Raw genomic sequence first — 21,296 nt, 5'->3', positions numbered from 1 at the left:
ATAAACCCCACTTGCCTAGATTCCAACAGACCTCATAGCCTCTGAGGATGCCTGTTATAGATGTGGGTGAAACGTCAGGAGAAAATGCTTCTGGAACATGGCCATACAGCCCGGAAAACTCACAACAACCCTGTGATCCCAGCCATGAAAGCCTTTGACAACACATTAGGAAGAACTTCCTCACTGTAAGAGCTGTTCAGCAGTGGAACTCTCTCTCTCAGAGTCCAGTGGAAGTTCCTTCCTAAGCTCTGTTTAAGAGGCCATCTGTCAGGAGTGCTTTGATTGTGTTTTTCCTACATGGCAGGGGGTTGAACTAGATGGCCTGAGTGGTCTCTTCCAACTCTACTATTCGATAATCATAAGTCAACAAGGGAATAGACAAGTTTGGGGAGTCCACTACCTGAGTTTGGATCCTTGCTGGATTCCTCTTTGTTGCCTTGCTTAAATCTACAAATGCAGAAGTTGTGCATGGATGCCATGCAGCAGTGAAACTCAGAGAAGAGATGGCCTAGATACAAGATTTAGAAATGTGTCCTTTGTAGCAGCCTCGGGGGTGCCATTGCTCAAAGAAGCCCTGTTGTCTTCTCGAAGATCAAAGATCAAAAAGGCAACTCCCCAGAGAGCTGGGACAATGCTAACAAAATGAATTTTCAGCAGGAAGAAATGCATGGTCCTACATTTAGGCAGAAAGAAAGGAAATGCACAGAGATAGCTTGGGTGACACCTGGCTTGAAAACATGTGAAAAGGTTCTAGGAGTCTTAACTGAAATGAGTCAACAGTGTGATGCAGCAGCTAAAAAAGCCAATGTGATTCTAGGCTGCATCAACAGGAGTATAACATTTAGATCAAGGAGAGTTTTCTGCTTTGGTCAGACCTCACCTGGAATAAAGCTGTGTCCAGTTCTGGGCAAAGCAATTCAAGAGGATGATGGAAGGTGTCCAGAGAAGGGTGATCAAAATGGTCAAATATTTGCCAATTATGAACCTCTATGAGGAGCAGTTTGAAGATCTGGGTATGTTAAGTCTGGGAAGAAGCCTAAGAGGGATCTGAAAGCCATGAATGTTTGCCATTGCATGTTGGAATCCACCCTGAGTCCCCTTGGGGAGACAGGGCGGAATACAAATGAAGTTATATTATTATTATTATTATTATTATTATTATTATTATTATTATTATTATTTTATTGTATGACACAGCAAACAAGATAGACATGCTGGATTTCGTACCACAAAAACACAAGTCGAACACTTCGCAAGTGTCTAGGACTGTGTGATGTATTTTCAGATGATGCGTGCAGATCCCAGTAAGGTGGCCTTTTGCAGTTGGCAGATCGTGATTTTGTCCATATCTATTGTTTCCAAATGCCTGCTGAGATCTTTTGGCACGGCACCAATGTGCCCATCACCACCGGAACCACCTGCACTGGTTTCTGCCAGAGTCTTTGAAGTTCCATCTTGAGGTCCTGATAGCGGCTGAGTTTTTCCTGTTGTTTTTTGTCAATGCGACTGTCACCTGAGATGGCAACATCAATGATCCAGACCTTTTTCTTTTCCACAACTGTGATGTCTGGTTTGTTGTGTTCCAGAACTTTGTCAGTCTGGATTCGGAAGTCCCACAGTATCTTTGGGAGTTCATTTTCCACGACCTTTGCAGGTTTGTGATCCCACCAGTTCTTTACTGCTGGGAGGTGGTACTTGAGGCATAAGTTCCAATGAATCATTTGGGCCACAGAGTTGTGCCTCTGTTTGTAGTCTGTCTGTGCGATTTTCTTACAGCAGCTGAGGATATGATCAATGGTTTCTTCAGTCTTTATTTTCTTACAGCAGCTGAGGATATGATCAATGGTTTCGTCGGTTATTATTATTATTATTATCATCATCATCATCATCATCAAGAATGCTCTGAAAGAATGCTCTGTTGAGGCAGCCGAGATCTAGGATACAGAGCAATGGATTCAAACTGCAGAAAAGAAGAGATTCCACCAAAATATTAGGAGATTCCTCATGGTAAGAGCTGATCATGGAGGAATATGCTGCATGGAAAGCCAAATGACTCTTTTTCTCTGGAGATTTTAAAGCACGGGCTGGATGGCCATCTGTCAGGAGGGCTTTGATGATGGGTTCCTTCACGGCAGAATGGGGTTGCACTGGATGACCGTGGGGTTGGAACTCCTTCAATTCTATGTTTCAATAGAGTCATACTAGAGGAGCTAGAAAATGTCAGCAGGGGAGATATGTTCTTGGATAAATGAAATTTTGGTACATAATGAAGGTAACTTTATATGCATTTTAAACAAAAATAATAATATTGCAAAATGTTGTTGAAGGCTTTCATAGCCGGAATCACTGGGTTGCTGCACTTCACATTTTGGTGCAGTTGGGGTAAGGACAGATCAAGGATGATGGGACTTGCAATACCTTCGTTCACTTCCTGAGACCACTGCAACTGCCACCATTGACTGATCAAGACCAAACTTGGCACATGGAACCCCCATGACCTATTCTACATCATGGTGCTGTTTGGAGGAGGGTGAACCATGGATGATGGGACTTGCATATGGGAGCTGTAGTTCCCCTGCACCCACTGAACCCAGCTGACATTGGATCTAGACTAAACTGACTTTACTTAGGCGATCCCTCATAGTTCGAGGATGATTGTCTTCCATCTTGGGGGGGTGTCTGTAGATGGCTGAAGAGACCGATTCTTGACCCGCATGTTCTGCAGTGAGGACATCGGTTTCCAGGTGGAAGGCGGTCTCGGTAAGGGTTGGCTTGACGGGCCTTCCTCTTGGCACGTTTCTCTCTTAAGCCCTCCATTTGTGCCTCTTCGAACTCCGCAGCACTGCTGGTCACAGCTGACCTCCAATTAGAGTGCTCAAGGGCCAGGGCTTCCCAGTTCTCAGTGTCTATGCCACAGTTTTTAAGGTTGGCTTTAAGCCCATCTTTAAATCTCTTTTCCTGCCCACCAACACAGGCAGACAATGCCTTTCTCAAAGGACCGGGGCACCGCCGGGTCTTCAAGCTAGTCCTTTATAAAGAGGAGTGGGTGGGACCCGAGCCAAACAGGCAGGTGCTCCAACCAATGGGAAAGCCAAAGGGAGAGAAGGGAGGACCAATGGGGGGTGTTTTTGGCCCTTTCCACGCCCCTCGCAGACCTCCCGTACCTGAACGGCAGCGTTGCGGGAGTTCAGTCTGAATCAGGCGCTTGGCGAGGAAGGAAGGAAAGGAAGAAAGAAAGAGCGGGTGCTGGAGAAGAGCTCCGCGTTGGATGAGAAGACCAGAAACGCGGGGGGAAAGGGGAGAGAAGGAAGGAAAGAAAGAAGGAAGGAGCCTCCATCCCACTCCGCCCCGAGCTGGCGCGCTCTTCCCATGCGCAGAGGCCACGCCACGCGACCAGCCATGCGCCCGCCGCCGCCGCCTCGGCTGATGCTCCTGCTGGTGCTGCTCCTGGCCTCCTCCTGCCCGGGTAAGGACCGAGAGATTTGGGAGGAAGATAGTGTGTTTCCTTTCCTCCTTCCCCATTGAAAGAGGCAGAAGCGCTGCTTCTGGAGCATGGCCATCCAGCCCGGAAAACTCGCAGCAACCCGGTCTCTTGAAGAGCTTGGCATCCGAAGTTGGGATGTGTTTTCAAATCTCTGGAATGGGACAAGGGAGAAGCAGCCTTCCCTTTGGGGCTCGCTTTCTGCAGATTTTGGGGAGAAAAAGGCGCCTTTGGTTCCCTGCAGTGGATCCAGTCCCTCATCTTACTTCTAGTTGCAAATACAGTAGAGTCTCACTTATCCAAGCCTCGCTTATCCAAGCTTCTGGATTATCCAAGCCATTTTTGTAGTCAATGTTTTCAATATATCGTGATATTTTGGTGCTAAATTCGTAAATACAGTAATTACAACATAACATTACTGCCTATTGAACTACTTTTTCTGTCAAATTTGTTGTATAACATGATGTTGGATAATAAGATATTCGCTTATCCAAGGTTCTGGATTATCCAAGCCATTTTTGTAGTCCGTGTTTTCAATATATCGTGATATTTTGGTGCTAAATTCGTAAATACAGTAATTACAACAACATTACTGCGTATTGAATTACTTTTTCTGTCAAATTTGTTGTATAACATGATGTTGGATAAGATATTCACTTATCCAAGCTTCTGTTGGCCCGTTTAGCTTGGATAAGTGAGATTCTACTGTACTTGCATCCTGAAATACCATCTTGTATATCTTCTGTTTGCATATACAAGCATTGCTCGAGTTAATGAACAAGATCCCTTATGTCGGTTTGTTCTTAAAGTTGAATGTACAGTAGAGTCTCACTTATCCAAGACTCGCTTATCCAAGGTTCTGGATTATCCAACGCATTTTTGTAGTCAATGTTTTCAATATATCATGATATTTTGGTGCTAACTTTGTAAATACAGTAATTACAACATACAGTAGAGTCTCACTTATCCAAAACTCGCTTATCCAACGTTCTGGATTACCCAACACATTTTTGTAGTCAATGTTTTCAATACATCGTGATATTTTGGTGCTAAATTCGTAAATACAGTAATTACAACATAACATTACTGCGTATTGAACTACTTTTTCTGTCAAATTTGTTGTATAACATGTTTTGGTGCTTAATTTGTAAAATCATAATGTAATTTGATGTTTAATAGGCTTTTCCTTAATCCCTCCTTATTATCCAACATATTCGCTTATCCAACATTCTGCCAGCCCGTTTATGTTGGATAAGTGAGACTCTACTGTACTTGCATCCTGAGATAGCCTCTGGTATATCTTCTGTTTGCATGTCCTTAACATCCTGAGATGCCTTCTTGTAGATCTTCTCTTTGCATGTACAAGCAGTGCTCAAGTTAATGAACAAGATCGCTTCTGTTGGTTTGTTCTTAAAGTTGAATGTATATGTAAGTTAGAACAGGAACATTGTTTCAGTGTAATTCCAGCCAAAGGTACATGGATAGATGCATAGATAGTTGCATGGACAGATGCACAGATATAGTTTTGGATGGCACAAGGAAGGGATAGCACCCCATTGGCATCCGTTTTGCTGCAAGTCTGGGACTGCCTGCAGTTGCATATTTACAGCCCAAGATATCCTCTTGTATATCTTCTCTTTGCATCTACAAGCAGTGCTCAAGTGACTGAACAAGACAGCTTCTGTTGGTTTGTTATGAAGTTGAATGTTTATGTAAGTCAGAACAGGTCATGGCTTAAGTGTAACTCCAGCCAAAGATACATAGATAGATACGTAGATAGAAAGATATGTAGATAGATTGAGTGATACGTAGATAGATAGATACGTAGATAGATAGATACGTAGATAGATACATATGTAGATAGATACATATGTAGATAGATAGATATGGATGTCTCCTTGAATGTATATTTATATGGAGGTTTTAACTAATGCTATCTATTTTAATTGTAATGGTTTTCATATATAATGTTTTATATTGGTTTTCAGCATCCAATGATGCTAATTGTAAGGCCACCCTGAGTCCCCCCTCAGGGGTGAGAAGGGCAGGATATAAATGCTTGTAATAAATACATAAATAATACGTAGATACATAGATATATACGTAGATAGATAGATACATACGTAGATAGATACAAAGATACATACGTAGATACATAGATATGTAGATACGTAGATAGACAGATACAAAGATACATAGATAGATAGTATACTTAGATATGTAGATACAGATACATAGATAGATATAAAGATACATAGATACATAAAAAAATACATAGATAAGCATATAGATACATACATAGATATGTAGATTAGATAGATAGATAGATAGATAGATAGATAGATAGATAGATAGATAGATAGATAGATAGATAGATAGATAGAGATTTGGATAGCATAGGGAAGGGTTAACACCCCCCGTTGCATTTGTTTAGCTGCAACTTGGGGACTGCCTGTAGTTGCATATACTTGCATCCTGTGATACGATAAAGGGATGGGGGTTGGTGTTTATCTCCATTTCTAAGCAAAAGAGCCGGCGTTGTCCGTAGACCCCTCCAAGGTCATGTGGCCACTGATATGACTGCATGTTTTCAAACTGCTAGGTTTGCAGAAGCTGGGGCTAACAGCGGGAGCTCGCCCCACTCCCCGGATTCAAGCTGCCTACCTTTCAATCAGCAATTTCAGCAGCTCAGCACTTTAATCCACTGCGCCACCGAGGCTGCACATCCTGAGATATCCTCTTGTATATCTTCTATTTGCATATACCACCAGTCCCCGAGTTACGAACAAGATAGCTTCTGTAGGCTTGATCTTTAGTTGAATGTGTACGTAACTTAACTTTGAATATGTTTGAATATGGTTTTCGACTGTGAATTTATTAATACTGTTTATATTTAATTCTGTTTTAATGTTTGTATATTTGTATATTTTAAATTGTGTCCTAATGCTTTTATGTTGTGCCGCTTCGGGGGAGATAAAGCAGGGTATAAATAAATATAATAACAATAATAATATATTAATAATGTACATTACTTTTAAAAATATTATTTTTTCATTCAGATTTGGAATCCCTTACTTGGCATTTAAGTACATCATGCGATGTCCTTTGGCTTCTTATGGTGTAACTAAGTGCCCTTCTACGCTGATATAACCCAGAATATCAAGGCAGATAATCCACATTATCTTTTTTGAACTGGATTATCTGAGACTACACTACCCGATAATCCATTTCAAAGCAGATAATCTGGATTTTATACAGCTGTGTAGAAGGGATTTAAGAAGTTTCCCTTATTTTAAAAGCCTTGGGACAAGATGTGCATTTTTGGAATTTTTTTGTACCCCTCACAGATATTGGAAGACCTATATTGGGTCTTGATCAAGAGATGAAACTGGGATATAAATGATAATATAGTAATAATTGTATATAACTATATCATCAGGTGGACTGCCTGTCGTGGGATAGCAGTTTCCCCTTTGGGATTTTCTTCTGTTTTTTTTATACATGTAATAATGGTGCATCGGAAGGCAAAGGTTTTTTTTAATTTATCTCAAAGTCCATACAGACAGTTTTGGAGATGAAGAAATAATAATGTAATTTTTTATCGTGTCAGAAGCGACTTGAGAACATACTGCAAGTCGCTTCTGGTGTGAGAGAATTGGCCGTCTACAGAGACGTTGCCCAGGGGACGCCCGGGTTTGTTACGATCCTGCTGAGAGGCTTCTCTCATGTTCCCACAAGCTAGAGCTAACAGATGGGAGCTCACCCCGTCTCCTGGATTCTAACCGGCAACCTTCAGGTCAGCAACCCAACTTTCAGGTCAGCATTTCAGCCAGCACAAGGGTTTAACCCATTGCACCACCACGGCTCCTATAATAATGTAATAATAATAATAATAATAATAATAAATGCAGCACCCCTTATCCGCAATTCTGAAATATGAACTACAATAGCGTCTTGCTTATCCAACCTTGGCTTATCCAACATTATGTATTATCCAATGCAGTCTGTCTTTTAGTAGTCAATGTTTTTGTAGTCAGTGGTTTAAATCCATTGTGATGTTTTGATGCTAAATTCGTAAATACAGTAATTGCTATATAACGTTACTGTGTATTGAACTGCTTTTTCTGTCGATTTGTTGAAAAACATGTTTTGGTGCTTGATTTGTAAAATCATAACGTAATTTGATGTTTAATAGATTTTTCCTTAATCCCTCCTTATTATCCAACATTTTCACTTATCAAACCGACCCGTTTATGTTGGATAAGCAAGACTCTACTGTAATAATAATAAATGAAGCATCCCTTATCCGCAATTCTGAAATATGTACTACTTCAAAACTATCGTACGTGTGGCTGAAAGACTAACATCCCCACTTTCTTTTAGTTTCATTTAGATAGACCCGATTTCATGCACAACATTATTAAAAAGCAGTCTATAAAAAGGAGGAATTTTAATTGACTGATTTGTTTATTTTAGTGTTTGCATGTTATGAATTTTAAATTGTACTTTTTTAATGTCATGGGCCACTTGGCGTCTCAATAAAGTGATAATAGTGGGATAGAAATAACTATAATAATCGTCGTCATCATTGCAGTTATGTGTAGAAAGTGTCTATGAGTCTCCTTCAGGCGAGATAAAGTGGGATATTAATAAATTATGATGATGATGGTTATGACTATAATGGTGATGATGATATGAAACATCAGTGAATTGTGGTGGAGGCTTTTAAGCAGAGGCTGGATGGCCATCTGTCGGGGGTGCTTTGAATGCGAATTTCCTACTTCTCGGCAGTGGGGTATTAATAGATGATGATGATATGAAACATCAGTTAATTGTGGTGGAGGCTCCTTCTTTGGAGACTTTTAAGCAGAGGCTGGATGGCCATCTGTCAGGGGTGCTTTGAATGCGAATTTCCTACTTCTCGGCAGTTGGGTATTAATAGATGATGATGATGATATTGATATGAAACATCAGTGAATTGTGGTGGAGGCTCCTTCTTTGGAGACTTTTAAGTGGAAGCTGGATGGCCATCTGTCGGGGGTGCTTTGAATGTGAATTTCCTGCTTCTCGGCAGTGGGGTATTAATAGATGATGATGATATGAAACATCAGTTAATTGTGGTGGAGGCTCCTTCTTTGGAGACTTTTAAGCAGAGGCTGGATGGCCATCTGTCAGGGGTGCTTTGAATGCGAATTTCCTACTTCTCGGCAGTTGGGTATTAATAGATGATGATGATATTGATATGAAACATCAGTGAATTGTGGTGGAGGCTCTTTCTTTGGAGACTTTTAAGTGGAAGCTGGATGGCCATCTGTCGGGGGTGCTTTGAATGTGAATTTCCTGCTTCTCGGCAGTGGGGGATTAATTGATGATGATGATGATGATGATATGAAACATCAGTGAATTGTGGTGGAGGCTTTTAAACAGAGGCTGGATGGCCATCTGTCGGAGGTGCTTTGAATGTGATTTTCCTGCTTCTTGGCAGCGGGGTATTAATAGATGATGATGATGATGATGATATGAAACATCAGTGAATTGTGGAGGCTCCTTCTTTGGAGGCTTTTAAACAGAGGCCAGATGGCCATCTGTCTGGGGTGCTTTGAATGTGATTTTCCCACTTCTTGGGAGGGTGTTGGACTGGATGGCCCATGAGGTCTCTTCCAACTCTGTGATTCTGTTATTATATTCCCTCCTTCTCCATTATCATTTAAATAGGAAGATTCCAACAAACACAGTGTTTATAGGTTGTGTGTCCCCTATCCAGAGAGCGTCCACACAAGTGGTCAAGGTAGAGACATCTTTGTTTTCTGATTCTTCAGAATGCACAAAATTATTTAAAAATGGTGTGTATACAATGATATTCCTTCAAACTACACATATAAAAATGTCTATGGAACGTAAATATATGTGTTTATACCTGGGTCCCACCTCCAAGATATTTCATTATGTATATCCAAAATCTAAAATCCAAAACTCTTCTGGGTCCCATGGTTTGGATAGAATAGGGAAGAGTTAATGCGGGCATGGGCAAACTTGGGCCCTCCGGGTGTTTTGGACTTCAACTCCCACCATTCCTAACCCAGCCTTCAGGTCAGGAGTTCAGCTGGCACTCTTTTTGTCTCTCTTTCTATATACCGTGTATACTCGAGTATAAGCCGACCAGAAAATAAGCACCTAATTTTACCACCAAAAAACTGGGAAAACATTGACTCAAGTATAAGCCTAGAGTGGTAAATTTCAGCAATAAAAATAGATACCAATAAAATTACATTAATTCAGGCATCAGTAGGTTAAATGTTTTTGAATATTTACATAAAGCTCAAATTTAAGATAAGACTGTCCAACTCTGATTAAATCATTATTCTCATCTTCTTCGATGTAAATGTGCTTATGTATCCTTTTAATAATAGAGTAAAATAATACATGTAATAATAATAATAATAATAATAATAATAATAAATACAGGAATATAATACATGTAATAATAAATAGAGTAAAATAATAAATGTATTAATAATAGTAAGATCATAGTGAAATAATAAATGTATTAATAATAATAATAATAATAATAATAATAGAGTAAAATAAATGTAATACAGTAGAGTCTCACTTATCCAACATAAACGGGCCGGCAGAATGTTGGATAAGCGAATATGTTGGATAATAAGGAGGGATTAAGGAAAAGTCTATTAAACATCAAATTAGGTTATGATTTTACAAATTAAGCACCAAAACATCATGTTAGACAACAAATTTGACAGAAAAAGTAGTTCAGTACGCAGTAATGCTATGTAGTAGTTACTGTATTTACAAATTTAGCACCAAAATATCACGATGTATTGAAAACATAGACTACAAAAATGTGTTGGATAATCCAGAACGTTGGATAAGCAAGTGTTGGATAAGTGAGACTCTACTGTAATGTCAGTCCTAGTTAGAATTTTGCTTGGGGACTATTGCAGCATTAACAAGATGGATCAACATAACTGGTTTTACAAATCAAGATCACCAGCTAATACGACCCAACAAAGGATTCCCCTGGGCAGGAAGCAGCCAGGCTTTGAAGCTGCGCGGCTATTCAATGCTAATCAAGGTAGCCAATTGCAACATTCACACTTGCCCCCAACAGACAAGAGTTCTTTCTCTCACCCTGGACACCACAGAAATATCAACCCCACTTGCCTAGTTTCCAAAAGACATCAAAACTTCTGAGGATGCCTGCCATAGATGTGGGTGAAACATCAGGAGAGAATGCTTCTGCAACATGGCCATACAGCCCGGAAAACACACAGCAACCCTGTGATTCCAGCCATTAAAGCCTTCAACAACACATCGGCATAACAATTTAAAATATGCAAATACAGTAGAGTCTCACGTATCCAACATAAATGGGCCGGAAGAACGTTGGATAAGCGAATATGTTGGATAAGAAGGGATTAAGCAAAAGCCTATTAAACATCAAATTAGGTTATGATTTTACAAATTAAGCACCAAAACATCATGTTATACAACAAATTTGGCAGAAAAAGTAGTTCAATACACAGTAATGCTATGTAGTAATTACTGTATTTACGAATTTAGCAGCAAAACATCACAATGTATTGAAAACATTGACTACTAAAAGGCGTTGGATAATCCAGAATGTTGGATAAGCAAATGTTGGATAAGTGAGACTCTATTGTATGTGAACATTAAGACAGGATTATTATTTTTTTCATGTTAGGCGCAACTTGAGAAACTGCAAGTCACTTCTGGTGTGAGAGAATTGGCCGTCTGCAAGGATGTTGCCCAGGGGATGCCCAGATGTTTTGATGTTTTACTATCCTTGTGGGAGGCTTCTCTCATGTCCCTGTATGGAGAACTGGAGCTGACAGAGGGAGCTCACCCACTCTCCCTGGATTCAAACTACTAACCTGTTGGTCATCAGTCCTGCCATCACAACCCATTGCGCCACCAGTCAAAAACCATTAAAACTAACTCATATAAATATTAACATAGAATTAAACATATAAATGTTCAAAATACAAAAGCAATAAAACCATCAAACAAATCTATTAAATTAGATAAAACAAACCAACCACACCCCTGGATATAGAGTGGAGGATAAATATTCACACAGATAAATAGTTTGCAGTGATTTTGATGCATTGGGGAGCGTCACTCAACTTGCACTTTGCCTAACCCTATCCTAATAGAATTTTTGATACTCAAGAGCTATGTATATTCCCTGCTGTAGTCAGTCAATATATTCTTCCTCGTATGTCTGGGATTTGGGACCTCCTGGTGCAAAGAAAACTGATTTGAATTCTCCGTTTGAATCCAGACTCATCCCTCCTTTTAAAAGGGATTCCTTTTTTGTCGAGAGCAGTGCAGCGAAAGACGGTTCATTGCCCATTCCACCAAGTGAATGTTTTGATGTTCGTCATAAATAATCATGTTATGGTGCTTTGGGTTAAAACTTCTCTGTACGGGGCGGCACGATAAACTCAACAATCCATGGGGAAACTGCAAATGTTCTGGCGTTAGTTGTATCTCAGGGGTGCAAAATCTAGAAGAAATAGCTTACAGTAGGAAAGTACTTCTGAAAAAATATGCTGGAGGAGGAAGCCTTGGGGGATGTTGATATTATTCTACAGAAGCTGCCTCGTTCCATTTAGTCCTGCCTTAACGGCTTTGAGAGCACTTCCATTAAAACGCTGTGGATTTCTCATCATTTCCCCCCCCCCCCTTATTTTGGGGAGAGACAAACCCCATTTAAAATGCAGACGTGTGCTTGTCACCTTAAGAACAGACAAGCATCTCAAGCCCTGAGGATTACCTGGGAAGGAATCCCATTGGAGCATTGCAGCACACCAAATACTTGGGAGTCACTCTGGATCATGCTCTGACTTATAAGAAGCACTGCTTGACTACCAAGAAAAAAGTGAGTGCTAGAAATAATCTAATCTATCTAATCTAATCTATCTAATCTAAATCTAATCTAAATCTAAATCCATAATAAAAGTGAAAACCCATATGTGTGTATGTGGCACAGGTGTCTGCTCACACAGACAGCCTCCGGCTTCCACAGACAGGCTATACTTTCCAGGCCTGAGAATCCAGCAAGTCACCTCTTTGCACTGACATTACAGTTACAGCGAGCACCATGAACATGTAGCCCAACCCCTGCCAATGTCCTCCCCAAACACTACAAACCACCACCCAAGGAATGCTTTCATTTGGGGACAATTTCATCCTACATTTTGCTATTTCTTCCACTACAGGCAGGCATCCCAAGGTTCTCCATTGCTGTGGGATTTGCATGACCCCACCCACTGCCCTTCCCTTTCAAATCTGTCTGCAAAACAAACAACAAAATTGAGCTGCAACTAAACTTACTGCAGGAGTTTGGGAGATTGAAGTTGTAGTTTAGCCTGCATCAAGTCAAAGCATTGTGACTCCTACTGGGGAATTTATAGGAGTTATAGTTTACCTACACCCAGAACGCTACAAACCCAAACAATGATGGCTCTGGACCACATTTCCCATCCATACCTGATATGCCCAGATTTGACTACTGATGGGTTTGGAGGGGAATTGCCCTGGACATTTGGGAGTAGCAGGTACTGGGATTTATAGTTCACCTCCAATGAATTAGCACTTCAATAATGACTATCTTTTTAATCTTTCCTTTTAAGGATGGTTTTGTGTCTCTTTATGAAAACTCCCCCCCCCCCCCCCCCCACCTTACCCACCTCTCTGAGTTTTTTCCCTACGTTCGTGGTACTTTTTTTCCTCACTGAGGCAAAAAACTACCACCAACAGGCTTCAGCCTACTCACTCTAACAGGCGTGACACATACAGTCCCCATGACCTACTATACATCCAGGCACCGTTTGGAGTGGCATGGACCATGGATGATAGACTTCCATATGGGAGTTGTAGTTCATCCACACCCACTGACCCCAGCTGACATTGCATCGAGACTACACTTGAAACACAGGCAAACATTGTCTTTCTCAAATGACCCGGGCACCGCCGGGTCCCCAAGCTAGTATCATATGAAAGCTGACTGGCACAACCTGGGGATTGTTATGGGTTTGTGAGAGAGAAAAGTGTGCAGTCCTGTCCAGACTTGTCCAGCCATTTTGTGCATCCACAGTGTGCAAATACAAGTCAAGAAAATGGGAAAATCAAAGTTTTCCCATTCCCGGTTCTGTTCAACATCCCCGGTTCTGTTCAACATCTTTATTAATGACTTAGACGAAGGGTTAGAAGGCACGATCATCAAGTTTGCAGATGACACCAAACTCAGAGGGATAGCTAACACTCCAGAAGACAGGAGCAGAATTCAAAACGATCTTGACAGACTAGAGAGATGGGCCGAAACTAACAAAATGAAGTTCAACAGGGACAAATGCAAGATACTTCACTTCGGCAGAAAAAATGGAAATCAAAGATACAGAATGGGGGACGCCTGGCTTGACAGCAGTGTGTGCGAAAAAGACCTTGGAGTCCTCGTGGACAACAAGTTAAACATGAGCCTACAATGTGATGCGGCAGCTAAAAAAGCCAATGGGATTTTGGCCTGCATCAATAGGGGAATAACGTCTAGATCCAGGGAAGTCATGCTCCCCCTCTATTCTGCCTTGGTCAGACCACACCTGGAATACTGTGTCCAGTTTTGGGCACCGCAGATGAAGGGAGATGCTGACAAGCTGGAAAGCGTCCAGAGGAGGGCAACTAAAATGATTAAGGGTCTGGAGAACAAGCCCTATGAGGAGAGGCTTAAAGAGCTGGGCATGTTTAGCCTGCAGAAGAGAAGGCTGAGAGGAGACATGATAGCCATGTACAAATATGTGAGGGGAAGTCATAGGGAGGAGGGAGCAAGCTTATTTTCTGCTGCCCTGCAGACTAGGACACGGAACAATGGCTTCAAACTACAGGAAAGGAGATTCCACCTGAACATCAGGAAGAACTTCCTCACTGTGAGGGCTGTTCGGCAGTGGAACTCTCTCCCCCGGGCCGTGGTGGAGGCTCCTTCTTTGGAGGCTTTTAAGCAGAGGCTGGATGGCCATCTGTCGGGGGTGCTTTGAATGCGATTTCCTGCTTCTTAGCGGGGGGTTGGACTAGATGGCCCTTGAGGTCTCTTCCAACTCTACTATTCTATGATTCTATGATTCTATGTTTACTCTTAAGTAGCAGATTCAAGGAGAAAATTAAACAAGTAGCTTCAAAACAGAAAATAACTCAGTCCATCTGGAACAACAAACTCACATAAAGTTCTTTGCATACATGCATCTTCTTTGGAGATTTCTTCTTCATTCAATGGTGCAAGGATACAAGCATAGTAGGTTCTCAGCCAGGAACTTACTCTGAGTAAGTTCTGAAGCAAGTGATTCAGTAAGTCCCAAAATGCATTACAAACATTCCCCAAGTTATACTCCATTCAGGGAGTAGTTCAAGCTCATTTTCCTTGATTTTTCTAGCTATGAATTGTGATTAACCAGGTGTTTTCCCTTAACACACACACAAAGTGGCAATCCCACAGAAACTTAGTCAAATACATGCATATTTATTAATTTATTTACTACATTTATATCCCGCTCTTCTCACCCCGAAGGAGACTCAGAGCAGCTTACAAATCAAATGAACGTACAATAAATTATTAGCATAGCACAATATAAGCATTAAATTACTATATTGTACTATGTCATTGTATGGTAATATTATATTTAATATATAATATATAATTAATATTATATTGTATTATTAGTAGTATAATATTGTATTCCATTATAATATTATTATCAATATTATACGTATATACAATATATTATATATTTATAAATTATATATATATATTTATCATATGCCGCAATAGGGATCCCAACCGGACACAGTGAAGACATCTGCCCTTGCGCTTTGCTATTCTGCTGCTGAATACACATGCCTAGTATGGAATACAACTCACCACGTTAAAACAGTGGATGTGGCTCTTGATAAGACATGCCACATTATCACAGAATGTCTATGCCCCACACCACTAGAGAAACTATACTATTTAGCCAGAATTGCACCACCTGACATCCGTCGGGAAGTAGCAGCCAGTAATGGAAGAATCAAGGCATTGACATCCCCTGCCCATCTTCTGTTCAGATATCAGCCAGCATGCCTTAAATCAAAACACAACTTTCTAACATCTATAGAAATACTATAGAAATACTCGCAGGAACATCTCAGCAAATGAGAGTCCAAAAGTGGCAGGTTAAAACCTGGAATCTTAATCAGTGGCTGAGACTGGATGAGAAACTCCCCTCTGGGCACACAGAAGACTGGGCAGATTGGAAGGCGCTGAACACGAGATACAGAGCCAACCTTAAGAAATGGGGCCACAAAGTGGAGTCCACGACATGCGAGTGTGGAGAAGAGTAAACCACAGACCATTTGCTACAATGCAGTCTGAGCCCTGCCACATGCACAATGGAGAACTTTCTCGCACCAGAGGCACTCCAAGTGGCCAGCTTCTGCTCAAAGGAAATCTAGTATAATGCCAAGTTTGTAACTTTGTTTATGTTTTTTAAATACATTATAACTGTAACCGCAATTCACTTCTGACATGATAGATAAATAAATAAATTATTTTGCGAAATACTTGCAAATGTATTAGAGATAAAATCCAGTGCACTATTTCCTTTATTTATTTTTTAACTTACATCATTAATGAGCAGGTATAATAACTAAGACATATCAAATGCAATGCTCTCACAACTTAAGTCATTTGGAGATAGATGCTCATTTCCCCATAGAAAAAATAATAATTAATAAAGGTGCTTTATTTAACATATATGCCAAAGCAGTAGCCTCTTGATATTTGTTGCAGGGTGGTTTTGGACCAATTGTGAGTATATAACATCTGTGAATGTTCAATTTCTATTATATACAATGGCATAATAAAATTGTGTCCATTCCTTGTAGAAATTGGCAACATTTGCTTTTGGGATGTTTTGGGTGAGTTTGTGTTGGAAATAGCAACCTCCTTCAAGCCTCCATTAGTAATTTGTTTTGTATATGATTCTGTTTTCTTACTGTATTGTATACATATGTTTTGGTATGCAGCTTTCCTTTACTCTATGTTTCTTGAGATTGTGGGACCACATGATCAGATCTGGGACTGCTCGGAGCTCAGACTCCATTTTAGAACACAGAGATGCCATGAGACTTTGGACTGTTAAGAGCAAACTCATGTTGCTGTTAATTATAAGAAAGATGCCCTGTGTTATCTGCACAGAGAAACTACTTCAAACCTGTGTTGTCGAAGGCTTTCATGGCCGGGATCACAGGGTTGTTGTATGTCTTTCGGGCTGTGTGGCCATGTTCCAGAAGCATTCTCTCCTGACGTTTCGCCCACATCTATGGCAGGCATCCTCAGAGGTTGTGAGGTATACCTCACAACCTCTGAGGATGCCTGCCATAGATGTGGGCGAAACGCCAGGAGAGAATGCTTCTGGAACATGGCCACACAGCCCGAAAGACATACAACAACCCTACTTCAAACCTATTTGTAACTGGATTGACAAGTTATGTGCCTGTATGCTGAATACATGAAGGTTGTGAGTAAACCAGATATGTTACTTTTAACAAAGTCTACTTTATTTTTAGTATCAAAAATTCTATTAGGATAGGGTTAGGCAAAGTGCAAGTTGGGTGACGCTCCCCAATGCATCAAAATCACTGCAAACTATTTATCTGTGTGAATATTTATCCCCCACTCTATATCCAGGGGTGTGGTTGGTGTGTTTTATCTAATTTAATAGATTTGTTTGATGGTTTTATTGCTTTTGTATTTTGAACATTTATATGTTTAATTTTATGTTAATATTTATACGAGTTAGTTTTAATGGTTTTTGACTGGTGGCGCAATGGGTTGTGACAGCAGGACTGATGACCAACAGGTTAGCAGTTCGAATCCAGGGAGAGCGGGTGAGCTTCCTCTGTCAGCTCCAGCTCCCCATATGGGGACATGAGAGAAGCCTCCCACAAGGATGGTAAAACATCAAAATATCAGTGTGTCCCCTGGGCAACGTCCTTGAAGACGGCCAATTCTCTCACACCAGACCTGACTTGCAGTTTCTCAAGTCTTTTAACAAAGTCTACTTTATTTTTTGTCTCTTGAGAGCATGATATAGAAACAAGATATTTTATGGGAGAGTAGATATTTTTAGGCACTGAAAAGAGCACTTCTAAATAACTGCTATATTTTGTGCATTGGCATAATCTGTGTTCCTAACATATCAAAGACAACTAGGTTTATCAGTCTAACAATTGAAAAGCCAAATTGCCTTGCATAAGTACATGTGGATATATACCACTGAAGAGAAGATTTTACTCAAACGAGTTTTGGCTCTTCTTGGGAAGATCATACTTTTACAAAAGGTTATGATTTTCAAATGGTTATGAATGCTATTTTTCTCCAAAAAGTTATGGAGATTCTAGTTTTACAAAAGGTTATGATCTCTAAAAGGTTGTGCCTTTCAAAAAGTTTGTGTGAATATTTATAAGCCATGGATGGTTGAATCCATAAGTATAGAAAGTAGCCAATATATGTTGAAAGTACAGATGCACCATGTGCAAACATTGTCCTTCCCTCCAAGTGTTTTGAACTCCCAGTTCCCACAATTCCTAACAGCCTTTCTCAGTCTCTGCAAGAAGTAGTCATATTTGTTTTGGAATTTGGGGCTATTGTCCTGAGAAGCAACTCTTTGGGAGGTAAGTGGGGAGGAATGCAGCAGTACTTTTAAGACCCAACTGGTTTGTGTTTTAGCATGAGCTTTCATGCATATAAATCTATGAAATACACCCATGTGGATTTATCTATCCATGAAAGTTCATGCTAAAGTAAAAGATAAATAGTTTTAAAGATGCTGCCTCTTTCTTTTCTTAGTTTCATTTGTTGTACAGGACTGGGACAAAAAGCCCCCCCTCCTTTATAGAAACCAGTCAAACTTCCAAAGAAAAATTCTGATCAAGAGTATGATCTCTTCTAAGCCAAGCTACTCTTCGGGATTGTGCCAGTTCCCAGATATTGATCCCATCACACCTCTTCATTCTCACGTCCTGATCATATCATTACTTAGGCATTTGGCTCCCATTTCTCTCTGGAGCAGTTTTTCAAGAACTTGGTGCCAGTTTTCCTGAAAATCACAGGCAACTTTTCCAGAATTGCTTTGGTATCAGCCAACAATAGGTTTGATAGTGGAGTTGCAAAACTTGAAGTGCAACACAACCCCCAAGGAAAGTTCCAAAATGCAGTAAATTGACCACTAAAAGGTACGGCTTTTGCAAATTTAGTGGTTCTTGCTCACTCGGGATCAAGCATTTCCAAAATACACTGGATTATGAGAATAGGTATAACTTATAATAGTGTGTGATATTATATACGAGGGTTGAATGAAAAGTAATGCCTGCACCTTCGTTACTTCGGTTTGGATGGGAATAGTTTAATAAATCAGATGCAGAAATAATCCTTAGAATGTGTTCTTTAACTACCACAATTCACTTTTCCACATAATTACGAGACAATTGGATACATTTCTGCCAATGATGAATACGTTTTCTGAAGCCGTCACGGAAGAAATCGACACTCTGTTTCTGCAACCAGCGTCTCACAGGACCCATTGTGCACGGATCTTCCGATAGCCGAGCAAAGAAATAATGTGACCCACACGTTTTTGTCAAATGCCGATTATGTTTGAAATTTTTCTCTGAGTGATACGACGATTGTCCTGAATCAATCTGTCAACCTTTTGCTTGCGAAGCTTGGTGGTTGCTGTCACAGAACGTCCAACTCTTTGTATGTCACGCAAGTCAGATGCTCCCACCTCAACATCTTTAAACTTACTCGCTTAACGACGCACAATACTCATATCAACACAATCACTATAAACAGCTTGCATTCTCTGGTGAATGTCCTTTGGGGTGAAACCTTCTGCTGTCAAGAATTCAGTGACTGCACGTTGCTTAAGTCGCATTGACTGACGGTCTGTGCAGGGTTCCATACTTCGCACTTTAACAACACAACCATTCAATGCTAAGGCTTCCCCGTCTGCGCAGGGTTCCCCACTTCGCACTTTAACAACACAACCATTCAATGCTAAGGCTTCCCGCCAAATGGAACTGTAGAGGAGAGTCTCCTGAACAAGCCAGGACCTGCTGCATACCAGTACTGTCATCTGTTGAGGAATTACGAAGGTGGAGGCATTACTTTTCACTCAGCCCTCATATTTGAGAACAGGCATGGGCAAACTTGGTCCCTCCAGGTGTTTTGGACTTCAACTCCCACAATTCCTAACCGCCTATTTATAAATGCACGGTTCCACTTTCCATTATATCTGAATGAGATGCCTAGGATCTGGACCAACAACAAAAGAGCTTTTCATCTGTTTCCAACAGACCTGGCACCCACTAAGAACTTTCTATGAAAATGTGAGGAAGGATAACCTAGTGGCTTGCAACAGGACTCCTCATTATTTTTCTCCTTCCTCCTGTATTGACCTTGAGCCCTCCCTTTTATGCTGGGGCTCCTGGGAGTTGGAAGCCAAAACCACTTGGAGAAATAAAGGTTGGAGACCATTGCCCTAAATCATGGCATCTCGATGTCATGGATGTGCTCTTGAAAGCACAGGAGCCACGATCAGGGAAAGCAATGGCAACTCCAGGCGAATAATGCATTTCTCTTGTGGAAAGGGTGAAGCAGAAGGAAATCTCCACCCTCTCTCTTTTCTTTTCTTTTCTGTTGCTGGCTTGTTTTTACAAGGCCAGGCCATCTGTTGACGCATGCCGAATATGCTGTAGAGAAGCTGCAAGTGGAAATGATGCAGCCAGACAGAAAGATTAATACAGATCGCCTTGTGTGCATAGTCACTGCTTAGGCTAATTAAGCCATCTTCGTTCTCAGAGGGACCCACCGCCTTTTTCGTCAGGTCAAGAGGCCCTTCAGAGAGGTCGCCAAATGATCATCTTTCCATCAGCATGATAAATTAGTGAGGGTTAGAAATACATTTATTGGCTTCTCTGCAATGTTATACAGGTAAATAAAACATCTTTTCTGTTTGAAGGTGCTCAAGTGCTTAAGGGTGCATCTACACCAGGCATGGGCAAACTTGGATCCTCCAGGTGTTTTGGACTACAACTCCCACCATTCCTAACAGCCTACCGGCTGTTAGGAATGGTGGGAGTTGTAGTCCAAAGCACCTGGAGGGTCCAAGTTTGCCCATACCTGATCTACACCGTATTCATGGTCTGGCACCACTTTAACTGCCATTGCTCAATGCTATGGAGTCAATGGAGTTGTAGTTTTGTGAGGACTTCAGCCTTCTCTGACAAAGAGTGCTGGTGCTTCACCAAACTACAATTCCCATATTCCATAGCACTGAGTTAGAGTGGTGTCAGACTGCAGTAATTCTACAATGTAGGTGAATCCTTAGTCATCTGTTTACTTTCATCATCCCCTTCATGCCTGCCCATCCTTTGTACTAGGTTTTTCTAAACTTTTTAGAAACTTTCTGAATCTGTTGACATTGAATCAGGGTTAAGGAAAACTACGATTTGGCAGGTAAACTGAATCGTCTAATGGTGATTAGAAACAGAAGAGCGACTTGGAAATGCTTGATTGCAATGAGTTTGTAAATCATGGCCTGCTCTAACAATGGTTTGTATGATGTGTTGTCGAAGGCTTTCATGGCCGGGATCACAGGGTTGTTGTATGTCTTTCAGGCTGTGTGGCCATGTTCCATAAGTATTCTCTCCTGACGTTTCGCCCACATCTATGGCAGGA

At 40.9% G+C, this 21,296-nt stretch overlaps 1 protein-coding gene across 3 annotated transcripts in view; it reads left to right on the top strand.

Annotated features, from left to right (window-relative positions):
- Nucleotides 1–3,170: 3,170 nt before the first annotated feature.
- Nucleotides 3,171–21,296, top strand: part of podxl (podocalyxin like) — a 91,858-nt gene continuing 73,732 nt past the window's right edge. For 2 of the 3 annotated variants that reach the window (XM_062983318.1, XM_062983320.1), the window contains exon 1: nt 3,172–3,466. In XM_062983318.1, the coding sequence (XP_062839388.1) occupies nt 3,370–3,466 (97 nt within the window). In that variant the 5' untranslated portion in view covers nt 3,172–3,369. Of the gene's footprint in view, nt 3,467–21,296 lie in introns of all 3 variants that reach the window. The other variant, XM_062983319.1, reaches the window with a different exon arrangement.

Source organism: Anolis carolinensis, chromosome 5 (assembly GCF_035594765.1).
Source record: "Anolis carolinensis isolate JA03-04 chromosome 5, rAnoCar3.1.pri, whole genome shotgun sequence".
Lineage (NCBI taxonomy): Eukaryota > Metazoa > Chordata > Lepidosauria > Squamata > Dactyloidae > Anolis > Anolis carolinensis.
Note: the sequence above shows the minus strand (reverse complement) of the source record. Positions and strands in the feature narration are given on the sequence as shown.